This window comes from Xyrauchen texanus, chromosome 43, assembly GCF_025860055.1.
Source record: "Xyrauchen texanus isolate HMW12.3.18 chromosome 43, RBS_HiC_50CHRs, whole genome shotgun sequence".
NCBI classification, from domain to species: Eukaryota; Metazoa; Chordata; class Actinopteri; order Cypriniformes; family Catostomidae; genus Xyrauchen; species Xyrauchen texanus.
The window spans coordinates 16,292,478-16,311,047 of NC_068318.1; the positions used below are offsets into that span (position 1 = coordinate 16,292,478).

The window sequence follows — 18,570 nt, forward strand, 5'->3', positions numbered from 1 at the left end:
CCCGTGACCCCAGATCACCAGGTGCTTATAAGATTCCATACTGAAAAATATGCTTTTATGTTTTTAAAAAGGGACTGCTTTATTTATTATAGAGTGCATTTAAAAACAAGGCTTTATTAAACTGTAAAATACTAAACATGTGCAACTTAAACACGGTCCAGGATCTGAACAAGATACAGGGCACGCCTTGCCTAATAATTTAGAGCTAAACAAGATGTAAATTAATAACTTTGTTTCCTGTTTCTTGTGTATATTATTTCCACCTGTTAACAGTTTCTTGTCAGTCAGCAACTTGTAACAACTTTATATAAGTTTACTTATTGTTTAATAAATCCCTTTTTTATTCATACTATAAGGTTTTAATTTTGTACTCATCAACAATAAAAAGAACATTTATTTTTAAAAGAGAGGGGTGGATATACTGTAACTACTAGATCAAATACTTGTATGAACAATAAAACATGCAAGTAGTACACTCCCATTGAGATATCCTCCTGTGCATTCCTGACCTGCAGTAGTCAACTATGTTATTCATGATGATTTTGAGTCACTCTCATGACCTTCATCTGCTTTAGGTGGATTCCCCTGCTCTTGATCTTCTGCTTCTTTTTGTCCTCCAAGAATCTGTAAAGGCCAGTGAAGGTGTGTTTGCTGACCTGCATTGGTCCGTCCACAGCAGGCTAAACTTTTGTCCCCTGTTAAGAAATAAAGGAGCGCATTGAGCCACGAATTGCAGGATGCCAGGGGCCGAGTGATCTTGTAGCATATGGAGACCATCCGCATGGTTTGGCACTCGACTACCTTTGTTTCTTTGAGGATGAGGAAGAGAGTCCTTGTGATGTGAAAAGGCAGAAAGCAAAGTGCAAACAAAAGCGTGATGGTGATGATGGTTTTGATGGACTTACGGCGCCTGTTGATGTACGGAGCATTCTGAGAGCCAGAGATGGACACGGATGTCCTATCCTTGACTCCTTCATCCCCACTGCACATCCCTCCTTCCTCCTGCATTTGGGGCTGGGACGGTAGCGACTGGAAGATGGTACGTACCACTTGTGAGTAACACCAGGCAATTACGATGAATGGGAAAAAGAAGCACAGCAGATGAAGAACAATTCCATAGGGCACATACTCTGAGAACTCACTGTCTATGGCATCGTCCCAACAGTTCCGGTATACTTCAACTTTTCCTGAATTTGTGCTACCTATGGACAAAGGATCGCCCCCTTCGTTTATCCCATCCCCTAACATCCTTGTTACATCCCCAGTTTTGGCAAAACGCACAATGGGGCAGGTAAGTATGAACACTACTACCCATACAGTTGTACAAATGCCTCTAACCGTCCGCTTGCTCTCCAGGGCGATGGTTCTGATTGGATGGCAGATGCCCATGTAGCGATGGACGGATATACAGGTGAGAAAGAAGATGCTGCAGTAGAGGTTGAAATAAAACAGGAAGCGCACCAGCCTGCACATGAAGTCTCCAAACACCCAATGATCACGCATGACATAGCTGGCCACGAGGAACGGCAGAGAGAAGCTGTACATCAGATCTGTAGATGCGAGATTGACCATGTAGATGAGGGAATTGTTCCACTGGCGGCCACCCCTACAGCGGTAGGAACGCAGTAGAACGGTGGAGTTCAAGACGAGGCTGAGCAAGAAGGTCAAGGAGTAGCAGAGAGGTAAGATGACATACTTGTAGGACTCATCGATGCTGCAGCTGTGTGGTGCAGTGTGGTTTTGAAGATCTGAAGCATTTGCTGCCAACAGCACCATTATGTGAGGCGAAGCCGTGGTCTTCATGATCGTCTACCGTTTATCTTGAAACCACAAAGCTACATCATTGTCTTGTCCACAACTCCTTGGAGACTTCTCAACTTCAATCTAAAAGGTCCACATTCTTCAAATGTCAGTTTTCTCATTAAAATGTCTCCTGTAAGTACATAACTCCACAAAAATGGACAAAAAAGGGGAACATTACTTTTTTATCCAATAGTTGGTCCAATATATAACAATAACACTATCATGACATTGTAACTCTTAGCTTTCAACTTTACAGTCTGCCCTGTAGTATATTTCCAAGCAAACTGCAAGTTGACCAATGACTTAGCCATTCAACTTTATCTGCATGTTGTGCTGATTCAGCCTCTTCTGCTCTATTACCCCATCAATAAGTAACAAACAATCCCGTAAATCCCTTCATTCATCTCTCCAGCCCCTATTTTCGGTCCCATTCAAAAGAATATTCCGGGTTCAGTATAAATTAAGCTCAATCAACAGCATTTAAAGCATAACGTTGATTACCACAATAATTATTTTGACTCACCCTTAATTTTCTTTAAAAAAACTAATATAGAGGTCACAGTGAGGCACTTACAATGGAAGTGAATGGGGTCAAATTTTGTTGGGTTTAAAGGCACAAATGTGAAGCTTATATTTTTATAAAAGCACTTACATTTATTCTTCTGTTAAACTGATGTATTTTTGGACTTGATATAAGGGATAATGTACAGTACAGTCAGCCGGTTATTATCGCAAAATAAAACTTGACCTGGTGATGAGAACTCCTGATCTCCTTAAGGGTTTTTTTATGATAACAACTGGCTGACTATACATTATCTCACTTATTACACAGCTACTAAGCAAATAAATAAAGTAATGGACATGAACCATTGATTTGAGTTGAAATTATTTTATTAGCTTACTTGTTGAGATTTCACAGTGATCCGAAAAGCAGCACAGATGACTTGCAATAGCCGAATGATACACTTATACAATAGTCTGATACACTTTAATCCCTATATGTGCGGTTGTTACTAAGAGAAGTCAGACTTATAGATGGCGCCATTAACTAATCAGAATCGAGTATTCCAGAGCACCATGTTATAAGCTATTTTTATCATGCTACAATCATGTAAACATGCATCTTTTTTTAAATCTTGTTGCTATACTTTTGAAACTGTGAGTATGTTAATGTTTATGGATTGGTCCCATTCACTTCTATTGTAAATCCATTGATCTTAACTTGTATTGAACCTGGAATTCAATTTTCTTGTCAAGAGAGATTACATCTAACAATCTTAAACCAATTATACTAAATGTAAACGTCTTAAATGGCTTCCCTTTATCCGGGTAAGGTTATAAACAGTTTAAGCAACAAAAAACAAACAAAAAAAAAGCACAATAAATAGAAAAAAGGATCGACACATGTAGGTTTTTGATTTAGATTTTGCGTTCTAAGTAAACACTGTATCGCCGTTTTTACCGGTTCATCCAACATGCTGCAGTGTTGTGCGCATGCCTGTTCACGTTTTAATATCAAAAGCAGAGAATAATCAGATTATTTCAAAACTCATGTAAACGCGGTTCTCTTGTTTTGCCACATTTAAAAATAATAATAATAATAAAATAATAATAATAATATATATATACACACACACACACACACACACACACATATATATATATATATATATATATATATTGGTAGGCCTAGTATACTCGCTTATAATTTCCCTTCTTTTCTTATGCTGAAAAGTTTTTCTTTGCATATATTACAGGTATGATCAGTACACGCTTCATTTCCTAACCTAGCTGACCCTGACGGCAGTGAAAACTGGAAAGCGTGTGCTCTAAGATTCCTAATTTATGTTTGGACATGCCTACATGGCTGATGCTTTCATCTATATGCACAGTAGTACCTACATAACATACAGCCCTGATGCCATGTTTCGTTCATAGACGAGCTTGTTTCTTTAAAGATATGCTTGTGTACTACAGAGGCAACTTTGGTATGACAATATCATGTGTCCAGCAGATATGTTCCAGTAAATAATTAATACCCCATTCATTCAGACAGAAATGCTGAGCGGAAACCCAATGCAGCGTACAGTACAACACAAAACTGCATAATCAATTATAAAAACACCAAGAATTTGATTATTAAAACTTAGAAAAAGAGAAAATATTATTCAGATTTTAAAAAAGATTTTAAAATGTAATAATGTGTATTCATTTATAAAGGCTGATCATTAATTATTTCCAAATAAAACAGCAAAGTGTGCTTTTACACAAACCAAGTAAATATTTATGAAATATCTTACCTGTTTCAAAGGTCAGCAAAAAACATTTATAAGATAACTCCAATATGCAGGCAAAATTCATTCATTTCTTCATGCATTTGATAAAAGGTCAAGACCAAAAATTCAGTGGCACAAGTTTCATAATGCTGCACCTGTTTGTCTTTTTCTCTTGGAACTGCAAATTTCTGTTTACAAATTACTTTCTCAAGCAGTTAAGCTGCGAGATATGAACTAATGACTTTTCTATCAGTTATGATTTCCTCCTTTCTCCCCAGCTTTTCTAGTCTCTCCACCATCCCTCTCTGTGTCCACTGTGCATAAATAATCAGTCAGCTGAGGTGCATGCAGTTGAGTACATTTACATTTAGCAACCTTACAGAAACATAAAGTTTGGCATATATATGGCATAGAAACCTTCTCAAAATTGACTGATAGAGTGTATATCGTGAAGAAATGTCTAGATCACGTTTCACCATAAAATCAAAAGAGAAAAATGTGAAATTATATTTTTTATGTGACATTATTTTTGACAATTGAGCCCATTTCCCCCAAGAGACATTTTTATTTTAATTGTAATACAATAATTAAAAAATATTACATAAAATCAGCATAAACAACAAATATTACTATAACATATACTTACATATATATATATATATATATATATATATATATATATAGTCATAAATACAAAATCTTTATGGTCCTGGAAATATAGGCTTCATTTTCTTTGTGTAAAATCAAATTTCTTTTTCTTTTCATTAAATGTGAATTACTTGATTTTTTTAAAAATACTACCCATGAACCAGACATAAAGTAAGCTCTGCTTTTCCAGTAAAATACAAAACAAAAAAAAAAAACAGACAACTCAATATGTCATATAAAATAAACAATTTATTAAATTATTATGAATATTTAGCATTGAGATATACTTCTTTCCCACATATAAGTACAATACTTAAGAGTTTTAAGGCACATTCATGACAGACAGCATAATTTAGGCTGTTTGTATTCCCATGATGGTTACATACATTATACTGTATTTCAAAGGAATGCTTAAAGTAGTTGATGATTAATACATCACAGTTATTGATCACATATGGCTTTGACAACAGCATTTTATATTCATTATGTATGAAAGCAACATTAAACCATGAATTATGAGACATTAGGTTTTGTTATTACGGCCAAGTTTCTCACAATAAAACTTGTGACTCTATACAATGTTACCCACATAACTGTGAGCATTAAAACAGGATATTCTGGCCTTTATTAGTCCCCAGGATGAGTAACAGTAAATTACTGCTTTCAGAAAGTGCCAACGTTGAACTGCAGTTTACAAAGAGTTGCAAACAAGGGTCATTCACGAAGATGTCATATCCTGTACATCCATGAGCAAGGCATCTTGCTTATTCCGAAGGTGGTCCCGTATTACAAGATGTTTCACCAGTTCTGAACTCAATTCTAAAACCACAGATCAAATCAGTGTATGAGTAAAATCAATCTAATGAATGTGAGAGGTGATGTCAAATATGAAACCGAAATATACGCTACATATGTATTTCTTTACGAAATTAATCTTTGAATAAAAAAATATGAATTTTAAAATGTTGGAATGGATTAATTGGACCAGAGAGTGAAGGAAGAGCAGACAACAAGTGTCCAGCATACATGGGAACCTTCAATAATAACCTAGGCAATAGGTGGCTTCTTTGAAGAGGCTAAGAAACAAGATTACGTTTTTTTTTTTTTTGGTCAATATACAATTTCTCTTACTCTTTCATAGTTTTGATGACCATCATTCTAAATGTGGAAAATAGTAATAATACAGAATGAGAATGAGGTGCGTCAAAACGTTTGAATGGTTTTTACACTGATTAAAATAAGTTGCTGTTTTATTGATTGAAAATGTTGTTGCAGTTCTATGATTACAGTGATTACAGCGTCTTTAAGGATTGTTTGTGCCCTTGAAGAAAAACTTACCCTGAATGTCTTCATTAAGTGAGGCCCTGAGCGCATTTAGCTGTAGCAAAGAGCAAGTTTGCAGATCACTAAGACTAAGAATTTTTCTCCTTATGTTCATCTTACTGTGGCTTGGTTCCTAAAAAAAGAACAAAAATATAAAAAAAATATCACAGAAAAGACCACAACAGCCGTGTACACACTGTACAGTTGTGAACCTGGCTTAAGACACAAAAACACCACACTTGATTAAGGGATAGTTCACCCAAAAATTATTTGATTAAAATATTTACTCACCCTCATGTTGTTCCAAACCCCTACGACTTTCTTCCATGGAACACAAAAGGAGGTCTTAGGTGGAATGACAGCCTCAGTCACCATTCATGCTCAGTGTACGGAAAAGAAGATGCAATAAAAGTGAATGGTGACTGAGTTTAAAATACTGCCTAACATCTCTTTTTGTGTTCTACCTTAAGAAAGAATGTCATATGAGTTCTAACAACAACATTTATATTTTGTGTGAACTATCCCTTTAAGTTCAAATAAAACAATATCCTCACATTTCTGCAAACCTCTCACCTCCTTCTCTTTCTGTTCGGCCCATAACTTGTCTCGGAGAGCCCTGATTGCTGTTCTCACTTCCTGTTTAAGCCCTGGAGAGCCACTCCTACGTACCTCTGTCTCACATGAGCTCTGATGACGAAATAACTTAATGCCTTTTGGAACCATATAAATCATGACCTGAGATACGACTCATAAATCGAAAAACACAAATCTCTGCACCCACCTCTTTGTTTGATGCCCCTTCGTCATCCTCCCCTTCACTCTCACTGTTATTGATGAAGCAGAGCTGAAGATTTTTAGGACTATTAAACCTGTGTGATGGAAACAATATCTGTGTTGAATAGACATATCAGAACACATTTTCTATATATTATGAACCTGCGTATGTGAAATACCGTGACGTTATGACTGGGACACGGCAGGGACTATAGTCTTCATCATCTGGCCATGGCTCCCTATGGAGTGAATTGTGTTTCGAATCTGTCCAGCAACCAAGTATTCTGTCTCGCTCCGGTAAACCCAGACTCTAAAAAAACAGACGGTATTTACTGTAGTTTAACTATTTACAGTACAATCATTGCTGGATGTGTCAAACTTCCATACAGGGAGGTGGTTTTCAGGAAAACTTTTTGTACAATGTTCACTGTAAAAAGTGACTATGGGCAGTTTTACCTTAAGGAAGTACAAGTACTTACACTTGTGATATTTGGTCATTTTTAGATTATTGGCATTGGGCAATAACTGCACCTAAATGGCTGATTATGTAAAACAAGTATTCGTTTAAGGGATAGTTTACCAAAACATTATAATTCTCTCATCATTCACTCACCGTCATGCTGCCTTTCTTCTGTGGAACACAAATGTAATTTTTTGAAGGATGTATGAGGTGTCTATTTTCCATTCAATGCAAGTCAATGGGGTCTAACACTTTCAATCTCTAAAATGGACATAAAAGCAGGATAAAAGTAATCCACAGGATTTGAGTGGTTTAATCCACATCTTTTGAAGCAATATAATAGCTTTGGGTGAAAAAAAAGAATAAATTCAGTCCTTATTCACCAAAAGATTTTCCACCCAGCTCTCCTATGCATGTTCACGAGAGAAGCTCATTCATGAATCCTCGCAAGAACATGCACATGCATCAAGTGCAAGGACACGCAAACAAGCATCTCTCATGAACATTCATAAAAGCTTTCATATCATTCATTGTTGATTACTTTTATGCTGTCACTTTGTCCTATTTGAAGCTGGAAAGTTTTGAACCCCATTGACATTCATTGCATTGTTTGGACAAAAAAAATCCTTCAAAATATCTTTGATTACAGAAGATGTTTGGAAAATATCTTCCTGCAGAAGAAAGAAAGTTTTAGATGACTTGAGGGTAAGAAAATTATAAGAGAATATTTATTTTTAGGTGAACTGTCCCCTTTAAATTTAAGCAATTTTGTGCACATCTTATTTGCTATCAATAATATCTTATGAATTTTATTATTTATATCAGCATTTTATCGACCATCAGCCATTAAAGAAAAAAATATATATATTGGTCAACCAATCATTTCTACCCGATCAGACTCTTTAAGAAACTTTTTTATGGAGTGTCTATTGGCATCCCAATAGTCTTGTGAAACCACAGAAATACACGACAAACTAGACAATAGATGTCGCTATCGATTTTGCACGGGGTGTAACGACGGTCTGGATGCATACTTTTGTCCTAGCGACTATGTTTCGAATGCGCCTTCTGTCGCACTCTTTTTTATTTTCTTTTATACTACTTATACTACTTAAAATATCAGATGAAAATGAATATTAATGTTGATTTCATCGCAGTGATGTTGGTTACGTTGAATGTCGAGGAGTGAAGAGAAGGGTTTGATGTGGAGGCGGGGTCTGTCGATCGCACTCGCTCCCACGGCTCAGGATCGCTTGTGTGTAGATTGCATCATACTATAGCAATATAGAATTACTATATTACTATAATATTGTAGTAACCATGCTTTTTGGCAGAAACAATAGTTTTAATGCAATTAACAATGGTGTTACTACAGTATTACTGTACTACAGTTACTACAGTAATATACTACAGTAATGCTACTGTAAATTTTCAATAAAATACCATGCTGAAACAGGTTACAGAAGTAAAACCAAGGTTATTTTTTCTAAGGTAATGTTAAGGTTAGGTTTGGGGGTAGGGGTTAATGCAGTGTGTCTGTGGGATTCAATAACACAATAAACACTGCAGAGATGCCCATACTGTATGTTAGTATTTAAATATGGGTTCAAGTAGTATCTGACACTATTTGCACTAGGGTGCTATTATTATCTACCATTATTTGCACCAGGATGCAACTAGCATCTGCCAACCTTTTATTGGTATAAGATAATGTATTCAGGTTTATTCAGTCATTTCAAATAATATATTTGACATTTAGTTGACATTATTAAGTCAAATAGAAATAATTACAATGTTATGTTACCATATGAAGTTGAGTTAAAGGGTTTTAATACTGGCAACAACAACACAAAGATTTCCAGTGACTTACAGGGTACCCTACCTGTTTCTCAACTGCCTGTTTTCAGAAATATAACCAAAGGTGAAATATAATAAATACAAAATGTTCATACCTCTGCTTTTACCCTTCGTTGCTCTTCCTGCCTCTCTAGCTCTGCAATTCGCAAGTTTAAATCCTCCCAATGCATTAAAGGTAGGTCGTGATCATCCAGGGGGGAGTCACACTGCAGTTTGGTCCCCTTGTCAGAGGTCGAGGGGTCATCAGTGGTCTTCTCATGCTGCTCACTATCAGGATTCTCCTCCATCCGTGATGCTAATCCAGTATATACAGAATAGATTGTCAAGAGTAGATTACATGCATTTAAATTCACAACAGAAACATCCACACTTCAGACTTCATATGATAATTTCCTAATTATCTTATATCACTAAAATAAGATTGCTTGCCTTTGACTTGAAATAACCTACAAAATGTAAAAGACCAGGAAGTTGTATTTGATTACAGAACATAAAAGTGGTTCCTTTCTGCATTAAAATTCCTGCTTTCAAAGAAAACATCTATAGCACTGACAGTTGCCCAATCTCTCTAAAGTGCAGTCTCTTTTCGGTTTGCGTCGTGACTCGTGAGGTATGAAAAATGCATCTTTAAAAATATCTCGTGTAGACCTATGTGAGTGTCAAGATGCTTTTCTTTAAATCTTACACTTTATACTTAATTTTAGAAGTGACAAGGCTGGTTTGTATCACTACTGAGTCCCTCCAGTTCTTATTATTCTCAAGAAAGGGGTCTAGAAGACAACAATTCACTCACCTCTTTATTGACAAACTAAACTTGACATCGCGACTGTTCAACCACGACCATAAACTTCAACGCATTAACAAAATCACGCTGTTTAATGAATTATTTCTCACTATTCAGTCCTTCCTCTGTTGGAGAGGAAACACCCCTTTGGCGTTCCCTTTCCTCCCGCCCTCCCTCTGTGTGTTTCTTCTCACAGTCTGTTTTCTTCAACCAAACAGCTAGAAGTTTGATCGTATGTAGCGAATTTTTGTAGATACTGATCTTTTTCTGAACTTCTTAGGGAAGTTACTTGTATTAAAAGTTTGGATTTTGAGTAAATGTTTTGTATACTTTTATAGTTGCAGCTGGAAAGTGCAGATAAGGCTGTTTGGGAAGGCTTGAGAAAGTAGGTGTCCGATTTCACGATGACAGTTCGGAGCAGATGCGGGACTGTGCCGTGTTGTTCACACTGTTGATAAAAGCTATGATGCAATGTTTCAATAATGTAGAACATCCGGTGGGAAATAACATCTTTAAATCCCAACTTTATACTGCATATTTACATGCCTATAAGAAAGGAGCTCGAGGTTACTGATTTGCTGGCCTCGAGTTTAGACCTTCAATTTTAAAGTAGTTTACTACTGTAATGCAAATGTGTAAACAAACATTGCTCAATAAAATGAATAAAGAAACATAACCGACAAAATAATTGCACATATTCTTACATAAGATAATTCATTCTTTTAACAACCACAACAACAAAAGAACAGAATTGTTACAATAGAGTAAAACATTTTACAATATATGTAAACCAATTAACAGTTTGTTTTTACTATAACATTTTTACATTCTTTTAATCGTTAAAAAAATATTTTTTTACAGTGTACATTTTTACACGTGTAATTCATATCCCAACATTATGCAATATCATTCAGTAAAAAAAGAAAATGTGATGGAATAAAATGAAAAAAGATTCTAAATAAAGTGAACTAAAATAAATGAATATTAGAGGGATAATTCACACAAAATTCTGTTCCATGATTCGACTGTTTTTAATTTCCGGTCTCTAGTGTTTTCATTCATTCATCAGCATATATTAAGGAACATTTACACGACAATGATGTACTAAAAACTGAAAAGTTTTTCCTTTGCTTTTTGAAAAGTTTTGCGTACAGACATCAACGTTGTCAAAACGATCCCAGTTCACACGGATCCACGAAAACAACTAAAAATGCTGTATTATGCATGCCAGGCCAGTAGTTGGCCATGTCACTTTGTAAAGAAACACTATGCGCACATAAGCATTCTTCCACAGAGCGGTGAATACAAACAATGAAGAAGGCTAAAGCATGGAGCAATTTTTTCTGGACGGACGATGAGGTTGCTTTATTATTACTCGTTGGCCGTGGCAGGCGTGGGCGTTGACTCGTTGGCCGTGGCAGGCGTGGGCGTTGGCTTGTTGGCCGTGGCAGGCGTGGGCGTTGGCTCGTTGGCCGTGGCAGGCGTGGAATGTTTAGAAGCTGAACCCGGGATTGAGAGAGGTGGTTCCTCTGCAGCGAATGTCTCCAAAACGAGCTCCACATACTCCTTCCAGATGTAAGCACCGGTCTCCGGCAAATCCCCCCATCGGCGTGTTGGTACACCGATCCGATAAATGTCCTTCAGGGCTTTGTCATCTAAACCAGTGTGGATGGTCATGCTGGAGAAGAAGTGGGAGAACTCTCGAATTGTTAAATCCACCTGGGTTAGTTCCATAAAGTACGCCGCTAGATCCATTTTGTGGTCAGTTGTTCTGTTACATATTGGAAGGAAGTTCAAGAGCTGGATCTAGGTGCTGCAAAACTGTATTTAATAAGATAAACAAAGTACAGATTAACGGGGTAAACACGGGAACAAAAGAAACATCCACATTGGAGAAAAAACACAGGATCAGAGAAAACATGAACACAGGTCTAGAACAGAATCAAAACACATACAACAACTGACAACCAATGATACAAACAACAGGGCTTTAAATACACAAAGGATAATGACTAAATAAAACATAGGTGAGGACAATGAAGGACAGCTGGCAGAGATGAAAGCAGGGAATTATGGGACGTGTAGTCCGGGAACAGATGACAAGGGACAAACACAGGGCAGACAACAGTGAATCGTGACAGTGTGCATGACGTCATCGTTTTCACAAATGTACGTTTTTATATGTTTACACAGAGATGATAACGGCATCGTTTTCAAAAACTTGCACTTTGAAACCCATTTTTAAAAGTTAGCATTTTCAGGCCCCAAAACGCCATTGTCATGTAAACGAACAGCCAAAAAGCATAAAAAGTTGTCAGTTTTTAGTTGAAAAGTTTGTCCTGTAAACGACTCCTTAGTGAGTAATGTAATGTTCAAGATACTTCATAGAGTCAAGATGACAGTTTTTTATGTTTTGAGTGTGAAGATGTCATTAAATAATTATTTGTTTGTAAGTTGTTATGACAGCTAACAACTGCACAAGTTGAGCATGAAGAAAAAAAAATTAAATGGTTGTTGTTCTCCATTTGAATTACTTGTTTCGGTGGTTTTTACACTGAGTCTCGAGACCAGAAGCAGGAAACAGTCATGGTGCCGCCCAGTGGTTGTTTAGGAAAACTCTGTATAAATCTCCAATTTAATTTCCACATTCTTCTTCTTCTTCTTCTTTTTTTGGTTATTCACATTCTTCGTGCATATCACCACCTAGTAATTGGGGTTGGTCAAAGGTGGAGATTTATAGTAAAACAATTACTGATCTGTTTCTCACACACACCTATCATATAGCTACTAATATATGGATTTAACTGAGTCGTATGGATTACTTTAATGCTCCCATTGTGTGATTATTTGTCCTTCAAAGTTTTGGTCACCATTCACTTGCATTGTATGGAACAACAGAGCAGAAATGTGCTCCTAAAAAGCTTTGTTTGTTTTCAGCAGAAGAATAAAATTCAAACACATCTGGGATGGCATGAGGTAAATGATGAGTGAAATTTAATTTTTGGGTGAACTTTTCCTTTAAATACGGTTTAAAATATTTTAATATGCGAGAAGAATGAGACCAAAGAGTGATGGAGCAATCGGTCAAAGGGAGCAAAATTGCTCACTTTTGATATTACAAAGTTATTAAGACTGTGTTCCTTAGGCAAGTGGAACTTTAAAGACGTCATGTTTAATTGGGTGCTTCCCCCTACAAAAAGACTTGAAATATGATACAGAGATGGAACAAAGTCACTGAAAACCAGGAAATATCAGGGAATTTCTCAAAAAGTAAGGGAAATTTCTTCAGTGAATATACATTTTTCTAGTTATGTTTAGCTTTAAAAATACTTAATTGGCTAGACATTGTTCTTTATGAGTACAGATCTCTGAAATTATTCCTAGTACATACAAATGATTGGTAAAAGTTAAAGCAAATTTGTTTGTCAAAAGGTTTGGGAACCTTGATGATGGCTAAACACTGTGAATCTAATTCATTTGTCCTTTTTCACTTTGTTCAGGCTGGCCTTTCAAAATCTCCCACTGTGTGGCATCAGTGAGCCTGTACTTCATCTGTCTGTATTTCTGTGGGTGTTTCCGCCTCTGTCTGCCCACCTTCTCATACAGGCTCTGAATGACTGGCCTTGGAGGAGTGAATCGACCCGCTCTGGCCAGATCCAAGTAATAATCCCACTGACCAGAGTCCAAATGGAGCAAATACTTCACCTGCACACCTGACTTCTGTTTTTTTCACACTGTGCTTCCTTCTCCAAGTCCTTGGGTGGGCAGCTTGACTGAAGCTTCAAGGACAGCAAGAGCGAATTGAAATATGATGGAGGGAGAAAGAGAGTAAGATTTTATAGATATTTGATATTCAATATTCAAACCACTGAATTTTACATTTTTAAAGGGACAGTTTACACAAAAATCAAAAACTAAGCCCCACCCATAGGACACAAAATGAGACTTTTTACAAAATGTTAGCCTCAGTCAAAATAAAATATGCAATGAAAGGGAATGGTGACTGAGGCTATTATTTTGTCTAACATCTTCTTTTGTGTTCCATAGAAAAAAATAATATGGATTTGAAACAAGATAATGGTGAATAAATGATGACAGAATTAGCATTTTTTGGTGAACTATCCTTTTAAGATGCTCTCTACTTACCTGACAGTGGAAGTGTATGAAAATGCAAATAATTTAGCAAATAAAAAGCAAATATCAGCACCAATAAATTGGTAAAATATATTTATGTGTCAACGATATATGTGTCAACCTCTAAATGTGAGAAAGTTCCAAAAAGCAACTATCGGCACCAATACATTGGTAAAACCGATATATCGGTCAACCTCTAAATGTGAGAAAGTTCCAAAAAGCAACTATCAGCACAGATAAATTGGTATAACTTATACATTGGTCAACAGTGGCACCAGTAGCTGTATGGTCATACGCACTGTGCATACCATGAGCGCTTTGACTGACCTGAGAAACATCATCTTTCAGAATATTTAATGAATCGTGAAGTGTGTCACATATTTCTGTTGGCTTTTTAAAAGAACTCGCTATGCCCAATTTGTGAATGAATAATTCTTTTTTTTTACATTCTCTTTATTAAATGTTCTACATTGGTACAAAAAAAACAACATTCCAACAAAATTAACTTAACAGACAGTGTATACAATAATATTCTTCCATATGTAAACAAATTATATTTTAACACAAATAATGATATGATGAATAATTCTTTTGAGTCGGTTCTGTTCAGTGAATTGGCTAAACGGGCTTGCAAAACAAACTGAATCGACAATTCATCACACTGAATCAGTACAACCGCTCTCTCTCATGGAATCATTTGGACCGGTTTCTCACACAGTAAAACTGTATCGGAGGATTTACGAACACAGAACAAACAGCGCTGGATAAAGTGGAAATTTGCCAACAATCAACTGAAACAAAAAGGCTGTCATTTTGAGAGGCAACTTTGAGAAACTTCAGCTAGTGCTGTGTCATGTGAACAAGGGCCTGTTCAAACTGAACATGTTTTTTTTTCAATCCTTTTAAAAGTAAACATTAGCTAGATGGATGTGCGTCACATTTCTGTGTTTTTAGCATCTCTCAATGGAGTGCTGCATTTTTAGATGCCATGTAAAATTAACATATTAAAATAACTTCTTCAACTGAAAAAAACTCTAACGTCTCTATAACGAGCGATAGTGAGAACAAACAGACCCAAGAGCAGAAGAATATAGGATTTATTTACAACAAATAATAGTCTCTGTGTGTTGGGGAAGTCAGGAATAGAATGGTGCAATCCTCTGTTGAAGCTTTGCTGACTCTGATTGAGAGAAGGATCTAAATCACAAACCTGAGCATTGGCTTGGGCTAAATCAACAGAAATGTCAACAGCAGATGCTCCAGCCCCCAAAACCACCACCGACTTGTTAGCGAAAGACTCTGTATAGTGGTATAAGTGACTGTGTAACACTTTCCCAGCACAACAGCAGTGGAAGCCAAAGATACATTTTGGAAGATGAGAGACAGAGAGATAAAAGGGGAGAAGCAGAAGTTTAATGAGACTAATGTTTAGGGCTTTCAGGGTTATCCATTTGTAGTGATCAGTGATCATTTGTTGTACCTTTAAAATGCTGTATTCGAGAAATACGGGGCAGGTGGGGGGTCGGAGTAATGCCTGCAGAAAGAGGAAAGAAATATGAGTCAGCGCAGAGGTGCTAAAGGTCTACTGTGGTCTTCTGAATTTCCTCACGGAAATGCCACGTGAATACATAACATAATACTCATTCACACGGCATCTGAGAGAATTCTTATCCTCCCTTTCGAGAGATGAAAGCCACTGGGTGTATTATGGGGTTAATGAACCTGCCACTATTTGAATAATGCTATGCATTTAGAATATCACCGCAAAGGCGCAATCTGAGATTAGATGCATTTGTGTCCATTTGAGCATGTCTGGGAGATAAAATGTCTCTTTAGATGGCATTACTCCTCACCCACTGCAGACAAACACAGAGTCGAATGTCTGCGTGTTCCGGTTTCCACGTGTGTTACGCGAAATTACCTCCCACGTCACAGCTCCCCCCTTGTCTGTCTCCATGGAGACGGGCTTCACCTTTTCCACCACGGTGTTGAACTGTGAGGGACAAAGCAGTCTGTCATAAGCAATATTCTTGCATCCGTTGATAAGAAAATTACTTATTAATACTGAGAAACTTTACTTGATCGATTGTATGATGTGACGCTCAAGTCTTTGATTGATGAGCAGGGGTCAGTGGGCCTTACACCCCTGAACAACGGTGCAATTTCATAATGGCTTCAACATGTCTGACCACTAATGGCTGTACAAAAACAAATGCCTTTGAACAATAATAACCCAATAGGTTTCTGTTTACTTGAATAATATGTCCTCAGATGGACCCGGTAATCTATGATGCTATTGTAATAATTGTGTTGTGGATGTTATAAAGTTACAAATATTGTCAACCCATGTTTCCTGCATCATTTGCTTTGAGACAAATGCACAGCATGCGGACTGATGACTGATTAGGCAGTGGGTTGTACATGCAGTCTTGTTTAAAGGTCATAAAGACTGGAGACAAACAGATACCTTAATATAAGGAGCAATAACATGATGCTCACAATATTTTTGTGTGGTGGACAAAAGATGGTAGGTGCTCATTAAAAGGGAAATCAGGAAACATCATAACCTCCTTAGGCAAATTTAACCTGAAAACATACATAGGATTTCCTAGCATGTTATGTACCTGAGGTCCATATACATACTACTGTAGATGGGTTATCCACTGTCATAGGTGCCCGTTCGTTCCTCATAGAACCAGGTGCCACCCACATGCTCGGGGCAAGACAAGATGTGTCGAGCGCTGCAGAGCCCTGCAGCCCCGGTCCCTCATTACTACACGTACTCTTCCACTTTGCTCCATTCAGATAAACATGGGAAAATTAACAAGCTACATAGCTACCCAGAAACAACTATATAAAACTTTGTGGGCGTTTCACAAGAACGTGTTTGTGGAACCATCTGCGCTGTTTTTCAAATGTTCTTCTACGTAAATATGTACTAGAAATGGACATTTTTGGCAGTTGAGCAGCTTCTCGCTGATTTTTTTTTTCAACGTCTTGCGCAGGAGTGCTGAGTTTTGTATACAGCTTGTCAAATTAAAAGAACTTAAAGGAATATTCCTGGTTCAATGCAAGTTAAGCTTAATCAACTGAATTGCCACTAACAACTCTTGTTGATTGCCACTAAAAACTCTAATCTCCATTTCTTAAAAAAAAGAAAGAAAGAAAGAAGTCACTTACAATGGAAGTGAATGAGGCCAATTTTTCAAAGGTTTAAAGGCAGACATTTTAGGCTAAGCTTTATTTCTAAAAGCAATTACATTCGTTTTTCTGTTAAAACTTCAACTTAGTGTATTATTTGAGCTGTAAAGCTGATTAAATAGTTTTCAAATAGTTTTTACTGCAATTTTATGGGTTTAGAGTTACGTCGTCATTGAATATTCACACAGGGAAAAGATAAGTGATTTTATCACACTAAAATAACAAGCATAGCCTATTGCTTACGTGTTTCATCTATACTTTTGAATTATAATTTTTTCATTTATTTTAGTATTTTAACGTTTATAGATTGGCCCCATTTACTTCTTTTGTAAGTGCCACACTAGGCTAACCCAGATTTTAGCTTAATTCGTTTTTTAAAGAAAGGTACAAGGTGCATGAGGTACAAGTCGAAATATTTTTATTTCGTAATCAACATGATGTCACAAATGCTATCGATTGAGTTTGATTTGTATTTAAACCGGAATATGTCTTTAAACTTTTAAAAACTTGTCACAAGACATTCATTTTGTGTTCTAGCTTCTAGATTTATAACACTAGAACGCGTTTGATCTGAACAGCCCCTAAAACGTATATTTGTGTAACGTGTAATTTTAATATAACATCACATAATGTCAAGATTTATTGCTCGAAGGCAGATGCGCATGCGCACTGTAATTCTTTATCAGTCCTGCTGCAGGTCTCATATGAGTCAGAACCAATTACCTGTTCTGGATCGGAAAACTCTGCGCCGGTAATCGCTACTCACACACGCTACACAGTTCACACAATGCTGTTTGCTGCGGAGATTTAGAGAGCATAATCCCTCATTTTGAAAGCCTTTCTTAAAATAAATGCTTGGTCACCACAAGATGAATAATGTGTCACTAATGTGAAATTCGGTCATGTCTTTAAGATTGTTGCCTCCAATCAATGCGGATTTCTCTGTTGTTTGCCGTAGTATGGCTGTAAATGAATATCTGCTGTCGTGGTCAGTTTATGACTGTCAGTTCTTATCAGTAACAATAAACATACACACACACTCACTGTATCCCCACTGCCTATTCTTAAAAAGTGTCACGATAGCAACGGGACATTTCCTCTCTTTTATTTTCCTAAGAAATGATCTGACTGTCTGGAAAAGGGGGCGGAAGAAACTACAGTAAGGCCCGTAAAATGAAATAAAAATAAAGGTACAAACCCTCGAAAAACTACGAAAAAGCAATCAAAAACTATCTGCAGGTGTGAAAACCTGAGAAGGACCACTTAGAAGTTTTTTGAAATAGTTACAATTTCATGGGCTCAGTGAACCC

At 36.8% G+C, this 18,570-nt stretch overlaps 1 protein-coding gene and 2 pseudogenes across 1 annotated transcript; all 3 read right to left on the reverse strand.

The window, feature by feature from the left end:
* Window positions 1-522: 522 nt before the first annotated feature.
* LOC127635528 (P2Y purinoceptor 3-like) lies at window positions 523-1,803 on the reverse strand (annotated as a pseudogene).
* A 3,124-nt stretch (window positions 1,804-4,927) lies between these two features.
* On the reverse strand, window positions 4,928-10,056 carry LOC127636108 (schwannomin-interacting protein 1-like). Its single transcript, XM_052116505.1, has 7 exons — window positions 9,935-10,056; window positions 9,237-9,436; window positions 7,004-7,134; window positions 6,832-6,919; window positions 6,624-6,737; window positions 6,066-6,183; window positions 4,928-5,546 (listed from the first exon to the last, which is right to left on the reverse strand). The coding sequence occupies exons 2-7, from the start codon at window positions 9,426-9,428 to the stop codon at window positions 5,446-5,448; spliced, it is 744 nt and encodes a 247-aa protein (XP_051972465.1). The 5' UTR covers window positions 9,429-9,436; window positions 9,935-10,056; the 3' UTR covers window positions 4,928-5,445.
* A 3,337-nt stretch (window positions 10,057-13,393) lies between these two features.
* Window positions 13,394-16,860, reverse strand: LOC127635529 (uncharacterized; annotated as a pseudogene).
* Window positions 16,861-18,570: the final 1,710 nt, after the last annotated feature.